At 37.8% G+C, this 19,212-nt stretch overlaps 2 protein-coding genes across 40 annotated transcripts in view; both read left to right on the forward strand.

The window, feature by feature from the left end:
* The first annotated feature begins 1,973 nt into the window (after nucleotides 1-1,973).
* On the forward strand, nucleotides 1,974-16,735 carry LOC113051496 (oxysterols receptor LXR-alpha-like). Of its 3 annotated transcripts, XM_026215287.1 has the most exons (11): nucleotides 1,974-2,074; nucleotides 6,724-6,865; nucleotides 8,520-8,602; nucleotides 9,566-9,742; nucleotides 10,035-10,301; nucleotides 10,892-11,094; nucleotides 11,414-11,593; nucleotides 11,763-11,862; nucleotides 12,188-12,301; nucleotides 12,832-12,926; nucleotides 13,854-16,735. In XM_026215287.1, exons 3-11 carry the CDS (start codon nucleotides 8,560-8,562, stop codon nucleotides 13,998-14,000), a joined length of 1,326 nt encoding a protein of 441 aa, XP_026071072.1. In that variant the 5' UTR covers nucleotides 1,974-2,074; nucleotides 6,724-6,865; nucleotides 8,520-8,559; the 3' UTR covers nucleotides 14,001-16,735. The 3 variants fall into 3 exon arrangements, with proteins under 3 accessions (XP_026071072.1, XP_026071074.1, XP_026071073.1); XM_026215289.1 differs by lacking the exons at nucleotides 1,974-2,074; nucleotides 6,724-6,865 and adding an exon at nucleotides 8,216-8,331 and having other exon boundaries at nucleotides 13,854-14,000; XM_026215288.1 differs by lacking the exons at nucleotides 1,974-2,074; nucleotides 6,724-6,865 and adding an exon at nucleotides 8,234-8,379 and having other exon boundaries at nucleotides 13,854-14,000.
* An 881-nt stretch (nucleotides 16,736-17,616) lies between these two features.
* LOC113051497 (MAP kinase-activating death domain protein-like) overlaps nucleotides 17,617-19,212 on the forward strand; it is a 58,359-nt gene continuing 56,763 nt past the window's right edge. For 32 of the 37 annotated variants that reach the window (XM_026215290.1, XM_026215292.1, XM_026215300.1 and 29 more), the window contains exon 1: nucleotides 17,617-17,868. The gene's annotated coding sequence lies outside the window, so the exon portion shown is untranslated. The remainder of the gene's footprint in view (nucleotides 17,869-19,212) is intronic. The other 5 variants (XM_026215327.1, XM_026215320.1, XM_026215321.1 and 2 more) reach the window with 1 other exon arrangement.

The following is a 19,212-nucleotide window of genomic DNA, read 5'->3' on the forward strand; positions in this document are numbered from 1 at the left end:
AAGTCTATAGGTTGACATAAATTCAGATATAAATGTAATAAAAAAATAAAAAATAAAATTATCGATTTTCAAATAGGCTATTGCACCTGTCATACATAATCTATTTCGCCGTCAATACTTTTGACGGTGTCCTTTATCAGTAGGCGTAGGTGTGTAAAAAAAAGTATATATTGTTGTAATGAAGACATGAGCCTGGTCTGTCAACGGACTCCCTCTACAGCAGCAGCGCGCCAGGCACGCTTCTGATGTGTAAAGACAATCCGCCATGCTTCTGGGACGCTTCAGACAAGCGGCGCTCACGCCACGCAGCCAGTGTGTCACCCATAGACAGTAAAAGAAATGGACACAGCGACTCCATTGGAACTCAATTGAGACAAGTGAAGCCCATTTTTAGCGTTTTTTAGCACTTCCGTTTCTGACGCGCAGACTCAAACGAAGCTTGACGACGTCAGCAACCTGTCTGACAGATGTAAATCTTCTAGTAGCTGTGCGTGCAAACTGCCATCGTTAATCTTGCAGAGACGGCGAGCTTGAGCGGGGAGTTCTTTGGCGTGAGTGAGCAGGAGTAAGTATTCTGATTAATTATTTTGTATAGTATTTTAAAATGTAATGCCAGTACGCCATATTAAGTTAATTGCCTGTGAGCTTCTCCTCCTGTCTGTACGGTAATGCGACAGAGAGTCGAGTGGTTATGACGCAATCGTTAGCCTATTTTTTACAAAAACTGTTTATACGGGGCCATAATGTAACATAGAAGGCAATGGAGCCCTTTATACATTGTCGTGTATCTTTAGAAATAAATAATGGACAAACAGAGTCTTTAAACGCCTCAGATGTAAAGTTATTCGCTGTCAAAGTGACGCCAAAATGAATGGGAGTCAATGGGAATGCTAACGCAAGTGAAGTTCTGCTAAAAGATGGCAGCCCCCACCCGACTTCAACTTCCGGTCGAGTTCCTTGCCCCTTGGTGTCACCGGCCTCAGTCATTCAGTCAGCCATTCAGTCATTCAGTCATTCACATGCCAGATCCTACACCTAACTGTAAAAGTGTAAATTCATCATGCGTTTCGTATATATCTTTAATAAAAGAAGATTTACATCTACTTCAATTCCAGTTCACTGCATACACGGAGCCAAACAATTTATCTAAATGTTATTTTGTTTGTTTGAATCACGTGACGTTCAGACAGTTTTTTTTCTTCAGTTATGGCTGCAGCACAATATATATATGACTCTGACTGCCATCTGCCGGACTTCAATACTACTGTCCATCCAGTCTGTAGAATACACTTTGTATAAAATCGGAAAAGCGTGCTATTTTACTAGAAATGCTGTTCTGAAAGTAGCCCTCGACAATACATTTCACTCATCTTTATTAGCATCTTTCCCAAGTATGTGTGGGCAAGTATGTGTGGGTCTCCGAACGTCACAACTATCCATATGTTCAATTAACAGCATTAGCAAAAACGATATGAATATGAGATGTAATAGATTGGCAAGTTACACACCATCTAATAAAAATATATAATTTCCCTTACATTCCTATACAATCAAACGAGTAAATATCGCCATCTATCGGTTTAGACATGTCAGATATATCTTGTTTACAGTATAATGTTTTTGACTGAATATATAAATAATCTTAATTTAACCATTATTTATAAAACATGAGTTATTAAATACATTTATAGCGATTATTGCGTCAAATATCAGTCAAAGTTGTGCAACTGTCACTAAGACGCTTTTATTTTGAAGGCAGAAGACAATAACTGTATGTAGCCATCTTAAAGCTCTCTCTCTCTCTCTCTCTCTCTCTCTCTCTCTCTCTCTCTCTCTCTCTCTCTCTCTCTCTCTCTCTCTCTCTCTCTCTCTCTCTCTCTCTCTCTCTCTCTCTCTCTCTCTCTCTCTCTCTCTCTCTCTCTCTCTCTCTCTCTCTCTCTCTCTCTCTCTCTCTCTCTCTCCCTCCCTCCCTCCCTCCCCGGCCTACCTAGGCGTTTCTGTCTTCACATCGCATTAGCCAGTGTAAAGTTTAACCGTGCTGGATTAAAGATCTTGTCATCTTCAGCAAAGCGAGGTATCACTAGAACATGAGCGTTATTTTAATGTGACCCTCGTTTGATCGTGTCATCTAACGAGAGTGTTTTGGGAGTGTTTACAGTGTCTGGGTCAGTTTAATGAGATGTAACGTTACATATGTTAGCTCGTTTCCCTGTCATGATGGGAGACATGTCTGTCAGTGCTAGATGCTTATTACAATACAATACAACGCTTGTAAACAACCCGGATCAAACGGACGTTGTCTAACTCTCTTAACGTAAAGCTGTCCGATTTATTCTTGAGTGTTTAGATGGTATTTGCAAGGGTTGTTTTTGTTTATTTTGTTACACCAGCGTTGTTGTAAGGAGTAACTTACAGGCTAACAGGATGTTTTTGGCTAACTGCTCACCACTAACACTGCTCTTCAGTACAGTAACAGTTTTATGAGCTTTAATCTGCCTTGCTGGTCATGTCGTGAGTTTCTTAGAGGCTAATCCTAGAGTTACAGTATTTGGGGTGAGGTGGAGACTAAAGCCGGCTAATTTAACTCCGAATCCTTCACAGAAATGCGCGTGCTAGATTTGTTACAGTTACAGTGAGCTGTTTTTACAGCTGTTCTGGTCCTAGATCGAATGACATATCAAATCTGCTTGTTGTTTTTAAGATGAAGGCAGTGTCACTGTTCTTAATAGATCCGTTTTTACTCGAGAATTGAAATGTAAATTGCGTGGCTCCTGCCTCCAGCAGCGCTCGGAATATGGAGGGCCAAACCTGTCAAAATATTAAAGAAATAAATATACAAATAAACGTAAAAACCTAAACTATATATATATATATTTATATATATATATATATTTTTTTTTTTTACAATTATTTATTTTATTTCCTTATTTTTTTCCACATTTATTTTTTTCCTGTTAATTATTTATGCTTTCATTTCCGTATTTACATAATTATATTCAGATTTATTTCTATATTTATTTATTTCCACATTTCTTAATTTCCACATTTATTTGTTTCTACAATTCATTATCCATAGGGTAATAAGGAGGGCTTGTTTTACCTCAGGAATAGTAATCGAGACAGAGTGGTTGATTGTGGGATGAATGACTTCGATAAGGCAATATGGCTAAAATCTGATATCATGAATTAAGTCCTTTAATATCTCCCTAACTGTATGTATACTATGGAGATCCTAATGGGACATGTAGGTGGGAAAGATACAGAGTGGGAGGAAAAAATATATTTCCGATCTTTTTAGTTCTACACATCAAGCATTAAATGGGAATATATCATCTTGGAGAGAGCGTTTTACTATGCTGACTGTCATTACTGAAGGTTAGTGCTGTTTGAATGCTGAGTGAAGAATAACTGACAGCTGCAGCAGAAGGAAGATGTGTTTCTGTAAACTTCAATTTAACAATGAAAATGCAATTCTGGCCCTCACATTTAGATATGGAATGGCTTCAGATCTTATAGGCTATACAGTGTATGGAAAGCAAACTTGTGCTCTTCTGTTTCTTTTTGTGTATGACTCTCCCTTGTGCCGTATAAAAAGCACAATAATCGCACAATAATCACAATGTATATAGCGTTTACTGTTTCTGTTTTTATTTGTATTTTTTGCTGTACTACTTTCTTATCTGTATTTCATTACTGACTGTTTATCTTCTGTGGGCTTGAGGTTTTATTATTTTTTTTTCATAAAAACTTTTTTTTTTTAAATACCGTGATATATATTGTACATCATATCGTGATATAAGATTTTGGTCATATCGCTCACCCCTAATTGCCAATCTAAGTCATTCATCCTACTATCAACAGGCACATCATGTAGGCTACACTTGTATTTCATTTGGCCACCACAAGGTGTTACTGTGGCCTCAAAGTTTACAACTTGCCTACTCTGTCTGGATTACTATTCCTGAGGTAAAAAAATAAAAAAAGCCCTCCTCATTACCCTGCAGATAAAGAAATGTATAAATAAATAAATATGGAAATATAGAAACAAATCTTGTAAATAAAAACATAAATGTGGAAATATATTAACGTAGAAAAAAAAAAAAAATAAATGTATAAAAAATAAGGAAATAAAAGTATACAACATTTTTGGCTTAAATTTTGTCAGGTTTGGCTTTCCATATCTGAGAGGGTTTCTCTCTATCTGAGCAGGGAGTGGGAAACGGAAAACACGGAGTGGCACCATGGAGAAGGATTGCAGAATGAGGGGAATTTCAGTCGCTTTGCTACATATGCTATTCTAGGCTGGGTTTCAGCCTGTACTGGTTTTGGTATTGGTTGGTGAAACTAATCAACTTGATGCTTGATTATTCATTGTTGTTCAAAAATAAAAACGGTGTATGAAATTTGCCAGAACTATGACAAATGCAAGACTTCTCCAATCATCTAGTACGCTTGAATCCACCCCTGCAGGCTTGCAGGCCTTTTGTCAGGTCTCTGTAGGACAGTAATGGGAGTTTCTAGACCAGTGGGCGAGGCCGTGTTACCTGATTTTCTCAAGTATGGCTTACTGCAGAACTGAATGACTTCCAGCTCCTCCTCTCTGGGAAGAGATGAGTAATGTTTCGAGATTGGTATGGGGTGTGGTATTACATTCAATGACACTGGCTCTGCAGTGAGCAGCCTTTTGTTGTGCTCACGTCTCAATGACAGTTGTGTTTAGGGAAGGGGTTACACTCTGTCATACATCACAATACAGAAGAAAATAATCTGCCGCCACTTCCATTTCATCACAACTTTAATATCCACACATTTATGATTACATACTACCTAATGTACTGTACCCTACTTTATACATATCATACTGTAAAAAGCACATTAAGAAGAAATGAGTACTAAAATTTTATCAACCTTATCAACTATGTTGACTTAATATTTATTTGAGATCTGTTTTGTGTTGAATACAATTATTTTAATATAGGAGTTTATGCACAGTCATTACCATCTATATGTTTATGAAAGATACGTTGTTAGCTCTGTTATTTGTGTATGGCAAGTTGTTAGTTTACAGTCATTGAGGAAGATATGCCTTCAACAAAATACCACAAGTGTATGCATAGTTCATGCATAATTTAGCTCTCACCCACCATTTTATACCGTGCATGGTGAGTTTTGTAGCTATTGAAATTTTTTTTTTTAAAATAAAAGACCTCTTTTTTTTATTTGGTGGTAGACATAGTCTTTTTCAATGTGGAAACCAGTCCACGCAGCATCTCTATATGTTGCTTTGCTTTTTTTTATCTATCAACAGCAAAAGTACAGTAGATCCATGTAAAGGGTTTAAGCAAACAGTACTTTTAGACTAAATTGGATGTTGCCGCGTTGCATTATGAATCTGCATCCTATGTATAGTAAGGATTTCTTCCTCTTAATTCTCATGACAAATTTAGAGGAAGCTTGTACAAAATTGGAAAACACCACTTCCTAAAAACAAGCTGAATTTTAACTTTAACCCGTTTCTGGGCTTGAAACTTTCGGGCAGCACTTTGCGGTAAATGCATTGCAAATTAACATAAAAGCAAATAAAACATTTCTTCTAAAATGAAGTAGTCTGAATGATGGCCTATTATTCATGTTTCAGTTGTTCATTGTCACTATCCAGCTATCATATCTGCCAGCAGATGAGCTGACTCTTGATCTGGCAGATGTAGAGCACACTGATTTATAGGACAAAGGTTACAGCCCACTGATAAGTGTAGAACATTGGACACTGAAAGAAGCCTTCCATTGGTTTACTTCGAGTCATGTTCAATGTGATTTTAATAAATGTTTTTAATTCACTGAACCTTTTAACAAAGGGGAATTGATACACATCTGAACCATTGTCGTTTCTTACAGCTGCTATAACGTCGGCTGATTATCATGCAATTTATGAACAAAATCGGTTTCTTTCGAATCTTGCAAAGTGTATTTCAGTTTGTATATTAGAAATGGTTCTTCTTGTTGTTTATTATCTAGGGCTGCTAAGAGTTTCTGACTTTTAATGAATTTAGGGTTGCAGTTTCACTTTTATTTGTTTTATTTGATAAGTTTTGCACAGCTTGTGACATAACCTGGACTTTGGTCTGCTTCTGGCAAAGCTGTAACAGTTGGATGAGGCATGTCAAGGTTGTCTCCTGGTCGACATCGTTCTGATTGTTAAAGCACAAACGTTTTATGGTGTCTAGTGGCACGAGTCCCATTAATGCTGATTTTTAATTCAGTAAATGCATAGATTCTATCCAGGGTTTGTAGAATGTAATAATTTAAGTGTTGAATAGTATAAGTGCCTTCTTCTATATATTGTACAAATCTCTTCCACTGAGATGGTTTTTGTGCATCTGTTCAGTGACTCCATATCTTTCTAAAATCCAAGATGTGTGAAAGATGTGCATTGGGAGACCGGCTTACAAGAGAGAAAGACTTGAGTTCAGGCCTCTGTGGGGATTTCACAGCCATGTGAACGACCGCTAGTAACCTCTCATGTGCCCTCTTGCTCTCTCTTTTTTTCTCCCTCCCTCTCTCTCTTACTTACCTTCTCTTCTGTCATTCTTTCCAGTTGCTTGTTTCTCACTTGCTGGCTTGTTTTTATAAAATCACTTCGGAACACTTTGGCACTGGAGCTGTGCAACCCTCAGACAGAAGTCTGACTCTTGTTTTTGCTCTCTTTGTTTTGCTGTCAATCAGAAAGCTGCAACACAGAGGAGTCTGTCATAGGAGAGAAGCTTCCCTTCGATGGCATCCAGACGGTTGGACAGGATAAAAATGATGTGCTGGCAGTGAAGCAGACAACAACATGGAGGGACAATAACAAATCGTCACTCTAGGGGTAAGTGGAGCTCTCACTCGCATTAACGTGTTCTGCTGCTTCAGCTCCATATGCACACACTATATCAGAGGTGTCCAGTCCTGCTCCTAGAGGGCCAACATCCTGCAGAGTTCAGCTCCAGCCTGCTTCAGCACACTTGCCTGGAAGTTTCTAGTAAATCTAAAGACCTTGATAAGCTTTGGCGTTTAATTAAGCTTTAAGCTAAACTTTTCAGGTTAGTGGCCCTACAGGTAAAGATTGGGACACCCCTGGTTAACTATACATTTGAGCTGTTTTTATTGTATGCAGTTTACCTTAATGCTCAAATCCAAGTTCTATGTTCATAGATGCTATTGCTGTGTTTTTTAACTGATCGTATTGATATATCAGAATAAAGATGTCCAGATATTGAAATTGGCCAAAAATATATATCTATATTACCTTTACTACTGTTTAAAGAAAGAAAAGGAAGATAAAATGAAACAATCTAAAAATGAAACCAAATAGTTAGCATGCTCCAACTGAAGGTAGGTATTCTGTTTGAATTAGAAAATAAGTGCTCGTAATAATGGAAAATTTTAGTACGTAGTGAATTTCTTTGCATCTTCAACAGTATTATTCATTTCAGGAGGAGTTGGAGTGCATTTTGCTGGTCAGTTAAGGACATTGTTATTAAAAGAAGTTCCCCTTAGAAGTGTTTTTTTTTTTTTAAGTAGCATTTTATTTTTGTGAGTCATGGTTCTTTTGCATATAGCTGATAAGTTCTTATTGTAGATTTGAATCAGCATATTATTATTGTGCATTTTTAAGGCATGGTCGCATTTACACTTGCATGGCAGTTTCCCAGATCGAAGTAGGCAGGATCTGTGGTTGTGGACTGCCCACACAGAGGTCACTGACAGACCAAGTAACTTCCTGTTTGGCCAGAGCTGTGACTTTATATTTCATAGTTCAAAAAACTTTGACCTGAAATTTGTCCACCATTGGCGGTCCATCAGGAAAATTATATTAAATGAAAAAAAAACGACTTTGCCCATTGACTTTTGACATGCCAGGGTTAACGTGATTGAACCTTTATCCAAAATATTATTTCCCAAATCAGATGTCCCTCCCTGTTAGAACAGAAATAAACATCCATGAGTGACCAGTGTTGACCAATTTGTATTTTTTTTTTTTGCACTTTCAATTCCTATTCTGAAGTAGGTAGTTCATACAGCATGCTTAGTTGACAGAAACTTACATTAACTTTGATTAATATTTCTCAATTGTATTTGGATTTTTTGCTGTGCACAGTTTAGCTTAAGAAAAAAATCCCATGATGTGAAAGGGTGACTGTGTAGTTTTTGTGAGCTTTCCATACAGAAGTGTGACTACTTAAGGAACTGTGCTGGCAGTCATCAGTGAAGATCAGCATTGCGTGCACTCAGACAGTGAGAGTGGCAAACCACTGCTGTCCATATTACGTGTGCTGGCTTTGTAAATGCCAGGTGTGTCATTGCTTTTTGAACACGCTTTGCTGCTTGCCGTTCAATATTGTAGGTGGTTTTGATTCAATATTATATTTTATATTCAAAGATAGTGTCCGTTTGAGGCTTTTTTTTTGGTGACTTAACATTATAAACCGAACCAGGCAGTCTTTCAAGGATTCAGCTTTTGCTTTTATCCTGCTCTGCAGGTGCAGTCTTGGTTCGTTATGACAAGTGGCTGTGTGGAAGATGTCCACCCTTTCTACGACTGATATCACTGATGTTGGTCATGGTAAGACTCCTTTTTCTTTTACTACAATGTCAAACATTCACATACAGTACAGAGGGTGGATGAAAATAAAAATAAAATCTGAAGTTGCCGGAACATATTTGACCACTTTAATCACACCTATACATTTTTGAGTGTCATTGCATTTGATAAGGAAATATCAAACCAAGTGGCTTTTGTTTCTAAGAAAAACGACACAAGCTTTCCTTTACAACATACTTCATGAAAGGTTTTGTGAACTTGAGGAACTGACTCCATATATCCACTAGAATCACCTTGATTCTTAAAAGTAATTGCAATATTTAGTCAGAAAAGTGTTATTGTGAGCTAATGTATGAATTTAATTGTACGTATAGACAACAAAATATCAAACCTGCTAGACATTGTGTTAGTGTTGCTTAAAGGGGCAGTTCTGTCGTCATTTTCTCACCCTTATGTTGTTCCAAATTTGAATGACTTTTTAATTCATTGGAAACTAAAATAAAATATTTTGAGAAATTTCCAAATGTTTTTTTTTTTTTTTTGCCTGATTAACATAGCTACCATTCGTGTAAAGGTATGTTGCTAGATAGAGGTGTGGATAAAAATTCATTTTTTAGGGTGTCTGATGTTTCTAAATAACAAATTAACCAATTGAAACATAAAAATATTGGTCATATGTGTTAACGTTTATGCGTTTTGTTGTTGGTTGTGTGATATGTAATAATCATCCATTACAACCAGAGATGTACCAAAATGAAGTCTGGGGTTCAAGGTTTTCAGCATTTTTTTTTTTTTTACTATTTGGTTCCTAGTTCCAATGACTAATCCAAAGGGTTCCCTGTATAATAATATAAACATGCAAAATTCATGTGTCTGGATGTGTATGCAACGCTATAATAAAAAACATCTACAGTAGTTGTTCTTATTAATTGACTAGTTGGTTGTTTTAATAGAGCTGTGTGTTGTTGGTATGTGTGTGTACAGGGGACTCTCTGTGCCGTGCCAGTGAAGAGAGCCCTTCAGCAGCGACGGCAAAAGTGAAACAAGAGACTCTCAGTCAGACGGAGTCATACGGCACCTCACACAATGACCTGAACGACACGCTGCTCATGGAGTCCGGCGACATCAAGATGTACCCCACAGAGGACACACCTGTACCAGGTGAGACTGAACAAGTGTGGGATACTTCTGGACTCTTTTCACAGATAATACACTTCGCATTGCTTATAGTGTAAAAGTGTGTTGAACTTTGCCTATTACATAAGGTGTGACACGTGACTTTTACTCATGCATGGACATGCGTGTCAGTTTGAGTGTGTGAATATGTGTGGATGAACTGGCTTAACTGGTTAAGTAAACACAAATGCACTCATTCATAAGTTGTGTGCTAGGATTTATTTGTAAACGTGGCTTTGGATTTGCATGAGTGTTTCTGTCCTGTGTGTTTGTGCAGAGGGTCAGCCAGTCAAGAGAAAGAAAGGCCCTGCTCCCAAGATGTTGGGGAATGAAGTGTGTAGTGTATGTGGAGACAAAGCATCGGGCTTTCATTACAACGTGCTCAGCTGTGAGGGCTGTAAAGGTTTCTTCAGGCGCAGCGTCATCAAAGGAGCTCGATACACCTGTAAGAATTCGGGCCGCTGTGAGATGGACATGTACATGCGCCGCAAGTGTCAGCAGTGCCGTCTGCGCAAGTGCAGGGAGGCAGGAATGCTGGAGCAATGTGAGTCACACTCTGCACATCAGCACCAGGCTGCTTTTGAAAGACGTTTCTTATGCTCACCAAGGCTGCTTTTATTTGAACACTAATACTGTTCAATCTTACAAATTAAAGTAACTTTTTCTATTTAATACATTTTAAAATGTAGTTAATTCCTGCTGATTTCCAGCAGCTTTTACTCCAATCTTCAGTGTCACATGATCTCTCAGAAATCATTATAATATGCTAATTTGGTGCTCAGAAAAAAATCTAATTATTGTCAATGTTGAAAACAGTTAGATTGCTTAATATTCTTGTAGAAACTATTATAGTTTGTTTTTTTCAGGATTCTTTCATGAATGGAGAACATTTTTTGACTTTATTGTGTCCTTGCTGTATTTAAATATTAATTATATTTAAAAGTTAATATAGTTTCTTTTTCATCTATGTGTGGCTCTCTTCATTAAACATGAACGTCACAAGCAGTCCAAACAGATGCCGTCAAATCTTTTTATCTTATCTGTTATGATATGTTCATATGACATTGTGATCGTGTATATTGCTTATTGTGCCTTATCATACTATTAGCAGCTTTATCTCTCTGTGTCTTATAGGTGTGCTGTCAGAAGAGCAGATCCGACTGAAAAAGATGAAAAAACAGGAAGAGGAGACGGCACGTACCTCTGCAGTGGCAACACCCGGCCCTGCCCCCGAGATGCCCCCTCTGGCTCCTGAACAGCAGGAGATGATCGAAAAACTGGTGGCCTTGCAGAAACAGTGCAACAAACGCTCTTTTCTTGACCGGCCCGGAGTCACTGTAAGTGCATTCAAGTGAGCTTTAAAAGTTTCATTTCAACCAGACTTAAAAACAGTAATTTGTTGTTTAAAACTCAATAGTCTTGACTGAAATCATACTAGTCTGTTTTTTTTAAGGTGGACTAACAGGCCATTTAACATGATTGTAGCTCCGCTTTGCCATGCATTTTAATACATGTTTATTCAATTACAATAGTCCTCTGCGTTGTGTATTTAATCCTTCAAATATCCAACTATGCATTGTGCCATGTAGATTGAATCTTTCGGAAACTGTGATGCATTGATCCTAAAAGTTTACATCAAGATCTGTTGTTTTTCAGCCATGGCCACAGAGTCAGGACCCACTCAACCGAGAGGTTCGCCAGCAGCGGTTTGCTCATTTCACTGAGCTGGCCATCATGTCTGTGCAGGAGATCGTAGACTTTGCTAAGCAGCTGCCTGGCTTCCTGGAGCTCACCCGAGAGGACCAGATCGCCCTGCTGAAGACCTCCACTATAGAGGTTCGACTTGAGGGACCTTTAACACACATTGTTTTCGGTCCAGCTCTGTTGCTGTTTTTGAATGCGCGGATGGAGCGCTGTTCTTTGGCAGACTTGTTTCTGCTGTTATTTTGTAACTGTACTGCTTGTTTAACATACAGTACCTGCTCAACTTTCTTTTCTCCTGTAGATCATGCTGCTAGAGACCTCCAGGCGTTATAACCCAGCGATAGATAGCATCACCTTCCTCAAAGACTTCAGTTACAACAAGGAAGATTTTGCCAAAGCAGGTACTGCATGAAATTCTTAAATGGGTGCTTGTTTTAAACTTGCCTAGTGTTTACAATAATGAAGAATATGATTTGTTACAGCTAGGGCTTACAGGTATGTCTAATTTGCATCATTATTCTTTCTTTTAATAACAAAGATAAAGTCCAGAAAGTAACTATACTGTATTATTTTATTCTTAGCATTTATATAAAAAAAGAAAATATTGTAATTTTGACAATATAGTCTACCCCTAAGCCTTATGAATGTTTCATGTGGTTTTATTTGATACCTGTTTTTGCTGTTCATGTCCTAAAATGAACTCTGTCCTCTCTGGCTCGTCCGCAGGGCTGCAGTTTGAGTTCATCAACCCCATCTTTGAGTTTTCAAAAGGCATGAATGACCTCCACCTGGACGAGGCCGAGTACGCTTTGCTCATCGCTATCAACATTTTCTCGGCAGGTCAGTTTGACACAAGAACCAATATTATATTGTTTGGCTTCTGGTGGGTCTTATCAGGCATTTATTTGGCCCTATTCCTGTTAAGAAATATCAGTATGTCCCATTTTCAGGGGTGAAGAAATCAAATAAAGCAGCAAGATAATTATGAGCACAATGAGATTTTTAATGGCACGAAACCTGCCGCTAAATGTTGTATTTATATTCAGCTTGCTGTTATGGATTTCTAATAACTAAGCCTTGAGTGTCATAAAGGGTTTAGTAAAATTTATGTTTTAAAAGGGGAAGCCATTTTTAATATCCCATTAGATTTAGAAGTGATTTTAAATCTCTAATCTGAGATTGGCATCTGGTGTGCTGCTGGTTTATTTTGAGAGATTTTTAATAATCCATCCTTTAGTAATTCCCAAGGCACTTTCTCACAAAATAAATGAAATGCAGCATCATTCTTATTCACTTGTGTCAATCAATCTTGCTATTCTTGTCTCGTGTGTGTGTGTGTGTGTGTGTGTGTGTTTGTGTGTGGGGGTCAGACCGACCGAACGTGCAGGATCACGAGTTAGTGGAAAGACTACAGCAGCCATATGTGGACGCTCTCAACTCTTACATCAGAATAAAACGACCCAACGTGAGTAACAAATAACACTTCAAGAAGAAAAATGAGTGCTAAAAGAATATTAGAGTTTTATTATAGTGTTTCTTCATTTTAAAATCATACAATACCATTCAAAAGTTTGTGGCCTGTAAGATTTTTTTAAATGTTTTGAAATGGGTCTCTTATGTTCGACAAGACTACATTTATTTGATAAAAAAATACGGTGAAACAATATTAGTGTTTATTTTTTATTTTATTATATTTACATGTTTTATTTATTCCTGTGAACTCCTTCAAAATCATTCGCATTAGCTAATTTGGTGCTCAAGAAACATTTATCATCATCATCATCACTGTTGCAAAACCAATGTGCTGCTTATATTTTTGTTGAAACAGTGATTTTGTTTTTTTCCAAGATTTTTTAATAAATACAATTTATTTTAAATTTAACAAAAAAATATTTTGTAACTTCATAAATGTTTATATAACATAAAAGTTGTAAAAAAATAAATCTTACCCCAAATTTTTGAACGGTAGTCAATGTAAGATTACAGTAAATGTATTTTTATTTGTCATAAAAACAAAGACAATGTGTGTGTGTGTGTGTGTGTGTATAGCCTGTTGTGTCCTTTTGCATCCAGATGGTGGCACTGATGATTCTACCTTTACACCAATAACAAATAACAATTGACTATAATCAGATTTATTGTAGTATTATTTATATACGATTATAACATGTATTAATAGTTCAAATGAGCTTTTATTTTTATATTTCCAATTTAGTTTTATTGATTTAATCATGTGATTTTGTTTGTCATCTGATTATTTTGTGATCTCATTATATTTATAAAAAAAGGATTTTAGTAGTTTTAATTAACAATAAAAACACTGTATAACTGATGAGCTTTTGCTATTACTATGTATTCCTACTCATCTACTGCTCACTGATCCCTACCAAAGGATCATCTGATGTTTCCCCGGATGCTGATGAAGCTGGTCAGTCTGCGCACCCTGAGCAGCGTCCACTCAGAGCAAGTGTTCGCCCTGCGTCTCCAGGACAAGAAACTCCCACCTCTGCTTTCTGAAATTTGGGATGTCCACGAGTGAGCCAGCGCTCCACCTCCGGGACAGAATGAGGCAGTGTCAGGAAAACATAGACGGGCAGGGGTCCTCTACAGACAGAGCACAGGGTCATGATGTCTTTAAGGGCTGAAACGTCTCCCACTGTCACGAGAGGCCTGCTTGTATCATTCTCTTCCTTCTGTATTTTGGACCCAGTGGTCAGTGAGCTGCTGTTGATAGACTGTATGGCCAGAAGTAGCTCAGGGAGCGTTCAGAACAGGTGATGGTTATTTGACCATAATCATTTGGGCTCGGGCATCTGGATGGGTTTAGATTCAAAGACTGACCCGCTGGAGTGAGCAGCCACAAACAGAGTGGTCATGGGTTTATTTTTTGGTTAGTTGTTGTTTTTGTTTATAACTAATGTTTCCAGTACCTAAAGCTTTGAGCAGGTTTTGGCAGTGGTTTCTACTTTCTAATTAACAGAAGAGGTTGTCTTGAAGGTTCTTCATTACAGAAATGTAGTTTATTTACAGTGTTTTTGTTAGTCCACTCTGATTGATTGGAAATGGCTGATGGCCATTAGATTATTTTTTCTTTTTTACATGCATAGATCATGCACAGCAATGAGTAACACAGACTTCTGTTAGCGCAGACTCATTCGCTCAATTTTATTAAATGATGTTCGACATACATTTAGTTCCTAATTAACGTTAAACTGTAATCTTTTGTTAACACCCAAGGGTTTTTATGGACAATTCTTTACTAGTACTAGCCATTCCGAGCCTGTGTTACACTGATCCAGCATATCACAACGGACACGAGGAATTCTGTTTTCTGCTGGTTGGAATATTCAGAAGATGAACTGACAAACCAAATGGCCTGACCTTATGAGGTCAAACGTACTGCAGATGGATTCTGCACACCAACCTAATGTTTTGGAGTGGTTAAAAAGGGCTTATCGGTGTAGCATATGGTTGGCAGGGACGGGTAAGACTCACTGGAGCCATTAAACCGAATCAGTGTGCTGCTCAACTCACAGCGACTACTGAGATGCAGAGATAGATAACCTTCTGAAAACTTAATGTAGACCATGATTATTCCTTTTCCATTACATTATCATGCATAGTTACTTCAATCTCCAATCTAATATGCTGTAGTTTCGTGTTTTTCTTTTTTTATTCTTCTTGTTTTACTTGGATGGCTGACGTTGTTTGGCAGTTCATTCTTGAAAATTTAATATACATGCACAACCTAATTCTCAGTTTGATGCTCGATCCGTGTGTCATTTTTGTCCCTGAATAGAAAAGTATAGTGCTATGTATCTTACAAAATCAATGGTTGAAATTGTCACAGAAAAATAACCTTCTTTCTAAGATCATTGTTATGTTTAGTTCTATATACACCTATTCTTCAGTGAGGATAGTTCTATCAACTTTTATTCACACGTACTAAGTAATTGAATTCAAATGTTGATATTCCTTGTTTGTGTGATTGTTTAAAATGATCTAGCAGGCTGTTTTTACAGTTTTGTTGTACCTCACTTGTACATTGTCAATATATTCAGATAGTCTGAAAGCACCTAAACCTGTCCCATCTACATCAAGAGTGATCGGCAATGTGTGCGAAACAACCTTATTTTGGTATTAAACTGAACCGTATCACAGCAGTAGCTCTGAAAAAAGGGACTAGGCAAATGAGAACCCTTTTGTAACGTCTTATTATGCTCCGTAACAGTGCAAATGCCCAGGGTGACCATGTACAATTCAGGTTTTACTGATCTTAAAAACCACTTTTATGAAAAACATGGGTTGTAAGGAAACAATAACAGAAACTAACATCACAAAAAACTACCATAATTTCCATGATTGATTAATACAGTTGGTTTGCTGTGGCGTTCTTGCCCTGTCTGTGCAAATGATTAAGACTTTGTTTCCTAAATCAGTTTCCCGTGTGTATGTCTTTATACCATCTTTCTGTCAGCTTGTGAAGTTGCTAATGCTCATGAGTTTTTCCTCAAGCTCTTTTTGATTTCTGATCTGATTTGTCCATTTTATTCAAAGTAATTACCTATCTTTCACAGGGGCTTGAAAATACAAGTGTGTTAATGCAGGTCTTTTACCTTCATCTGTTCATATTTCCCAAGTTGGCTGAGCAGCCAAACTCAGACAGTTCAACTTAAACGTGGTATAACACTTACTGAAAAACATGCATTGTTTAACCTCACTGTTCTTCCTGATGATTTGTCATTGCTTATCATCTTTTTGTGCACATATGAAGTGTGATGAGGGCATGGACAGATTCTAGTAATCACCGTAATGAGCGTTTCCTCTCGCTGCTCTAAGCTTTGTTTTCTCCAAACTGAAATGATGAAATGATTTTCTAACAGAATGTTATTACCTGAGGCAGAGTTTAATGCAAAGTTGATTGTGGTTCTAATTGATGTGTACCCTCTCAGCTCAGTGGACCTCGTTGCTATGATGAACATTAGTCTTCATTATAGAAATGCAACCTTATGTTTTAACGCCTTAAGTCCTTGGATATAGCTGCTTTATATGTATAAAGTAAAAATAGACTAAATTTATTGTTCTGTGAGAGTATATATTTATCTGATAAAATGCTGAAAAACTTGGATGACTCGAAGCCTATTCTTTATACAGAAAAGGATTTTCCTAAAACAGGGAACCTCCATATCGTTGGTCTTTTATTATTCAGCTTTTCTTTTTCTTTTTTTAATAGATCAGGGTTGACCCTGTAAATAAACACTGAATCTGATCTTACAACATTGGTGTCAGTGATCTGTCTATTAGCATTTGTGTTATGTAAGCATCTCTCAGCATCCTAATTTATGGAAACACTTCCGACAGAGGCACACTGTGCTTGTTTACTCACTCAAACCTCTGAGCGATAAGCAAATAACCAGTCTCATCATTGGACGTCGGTTTGCGCCTCTGCAATCTTACCATTTGAACCACACTCTTGCTCCTAACGAATGTTTTCACTTCTATCCTCGTTCCGACATGCTATTGTTAAATAAACGCCAGAAAAACGCAAGTTCACGTGTCAGACTGTAAGCCTAAACGTGAAGGCGTTTCCCCTTTAGATGACTGAATGGTACAGTCCAGACTCCGGCTGTATGCGGAACTCACGCTCGAGTACAGTAGTGATGGGAAGTTCGATTCTTTCCCTCGAATCGGTTCCTTTGAATCCTTCGTTTCAGTGAACCGTTTTTTTCTTTTAGTTCGTTATTCAGTTTTTTTATACCAAAATAAATGTGTCACTTTTGTGTGTGTGTGTGTGTGTTATTATCAATTAGCCCATATGAATAATAAATATGCATATTGTAATCATTAAATTTGTACCGGCCGTTTTTCAGCGTAAAGTCTTATATTTGATCATTTTTGTTTATTTATAACGGATATTCAAGATTTTAATCTTTTGCTCTATCAATCAAACCATCCGTTCGCTCCGAATGCTTTTCCTAGCTAGCAACTCGAGCAACGATTCCCTTTTCATTATCAGGCTAATCACACACGTCCAAAAGAGGCAGCTTTCTGTTCAGTGAGTCTAGAACTGCCCGAGCCGATTCAGACCGATCTGTGTGAAAATCGATGAGAACCGGCTCAACTGATTCACTGAAAAGAACCGGATCAAACAAACGATTCCATGACGAATCTGACGTCGCTGTCGTGCAGTCAGTTTGCAAGCAGAGAGAGGAGGAGGACGAGCAGACACTAGACACTATCATCACTGCATCACTGACTGACCCGCCGCCACAGAACACGGATGTGTCACATTATGCGTTGGTCATCGTCTGTAACGACGTACGTGTTGTGAGACGCTGTTTCGCCGGAGCAGGGCCACAGAAACACGGCTAAAGCGAGTAGCAGCGGCGTTAACTTAGCTCCTGGAGGTCAGTATCTCTTTCACTCCCGTTCTCGCGTCTAACAGTATGCCTCATAACTGATATGTGATGTATATATGATGGTTTGCTCTGAAGCAGCGGGACAGTGTTCGGATTGATGAAGGTGTTTACGTTATAACGATGTGGAAATGTACGCAGCTGGTTGTATAAGCAGCTTTGACAACTAGCTCAGGGCTGCTATTTGATCCCGTTAGCTGCTGCTACTGCTTCTCATTATTTTTCACTGTATAAATGTGTGTTACGCTTGGATCTCAAAGACTTTTAAATGTCAGGAGTTGCTAATAACAACGATGTCGATAGGCAGAGCTCTCATCATTAATTGATGTCCACAACCTCCGTGCATTTGATGAGGCTGAATGCTATAAACAGCGGTTTAACAGCACACCAGTTTCCAGAAATGAACAGATGCACCCCTTTATTTGATTCTTGTGAAGTCCTCTACAGATGCCCATCCATCTGTTTGTTCCCAGAGGTCATAAGGACACAGGTTTCCTCTCCAGAGGGGGTTTAGATGTAGAGTCATGATGATGATGATGATAATGATGTGACACAGGACAAGCTTAGCTGTATTATGTAGTGTCACCTCTCTCAGTTAGTTTAAACATAAGCCTTACACCTTTTTCTTGAAAAAGCTGCGACATCAGGCTGTGTGTAAGATGACTTGGGTGGTGTTGTTTCTCTCTTGGGTGAAATGTGAGATCTCCTTGCCTTTGGCATTACAGCCTGCTTCCTGTCAATGTTTTCAAAGAATCCTCTTTATTCAGTGGTTCATGAAAGGATCGGTTGAGCTTATAAAATCATAGTGCACTAATTTGGGTGTAGATGTATAATGCAGTTAATTTTTTTGATTAGTATGTCTGGTAAATGTAAATTAATATTTAAGATTAAATCTGTACAAAATGCATAATTATATTCACATATTAAAGGGTCTGATGTGGTTGAGTAGTGTAAGTGTCTGGTTGAATAAATCCTGGGATTTGTCTCGCTCCGTGTGATGCTTTGAAAACTGTATTGATAATGACGGGTGGAATCTGTGTGAACGAGTACATCTCAGTTCCTGCTGTAAGTGGAGAGTTCATACTGCATCATGAATGAGGTCGATGGGTTAAGTGTCAGAAATGAACTTAATATTAATTTTTTCTTTCTCTATATATTCCACCAGGAATTGAATTTCAGGGGCATTTGAGGGGGGGGGGGGTGTTTATTTATTTATTTACACAAGCTTTGTGTTACCTTTTATGTCTATAAAAAAAAGAATGTCTGTATTTGAATAATCAGAATAATTCAAATAGAATTTAAGGAAATAAATCAGATTTTTTAAAACTGGCGAAT

The sequence above is a fragment of the Carassius auratus genome, chromosome 32, assembly GCF_003368295.1.
Source record: "Carassius auratus strain Wakin chromosome 32, ASM336829v1, whole genome shotgun sequence".
NCBI classification, from domain to species: domain Eukaryota; kingdom Metazoa; phylum Chordata; class Actinopteri; order Cypriniformes; family Cyprinidae; genus Carassius; species Carassius auratus.

Excerpts from the sequence above, each read along its gene's own strand:
- LOC113051496 (XM_026215287.1), top strand. The coding sequence starts at position 8,560 with ATGTCCACCCTTTCTACGACTGATATCACTGATGTTGGTCATG. Across the intron at positions 11,095-11,413 it reads TTGACCGGCCCGGAGTCACT|CCATGGCCACAGAGTCAGGA; the intron begins GTAAGTGCATTC and ends GTTGTTTTTCAG. Across the intron at positions 11,594-11,762 it reads TGAAGACCTCCACTATAGAG|ATCATGCTGCTAGAGACCTC; the intron begins GTTCGACTTGAG and ends TTTCTCCTGTAG.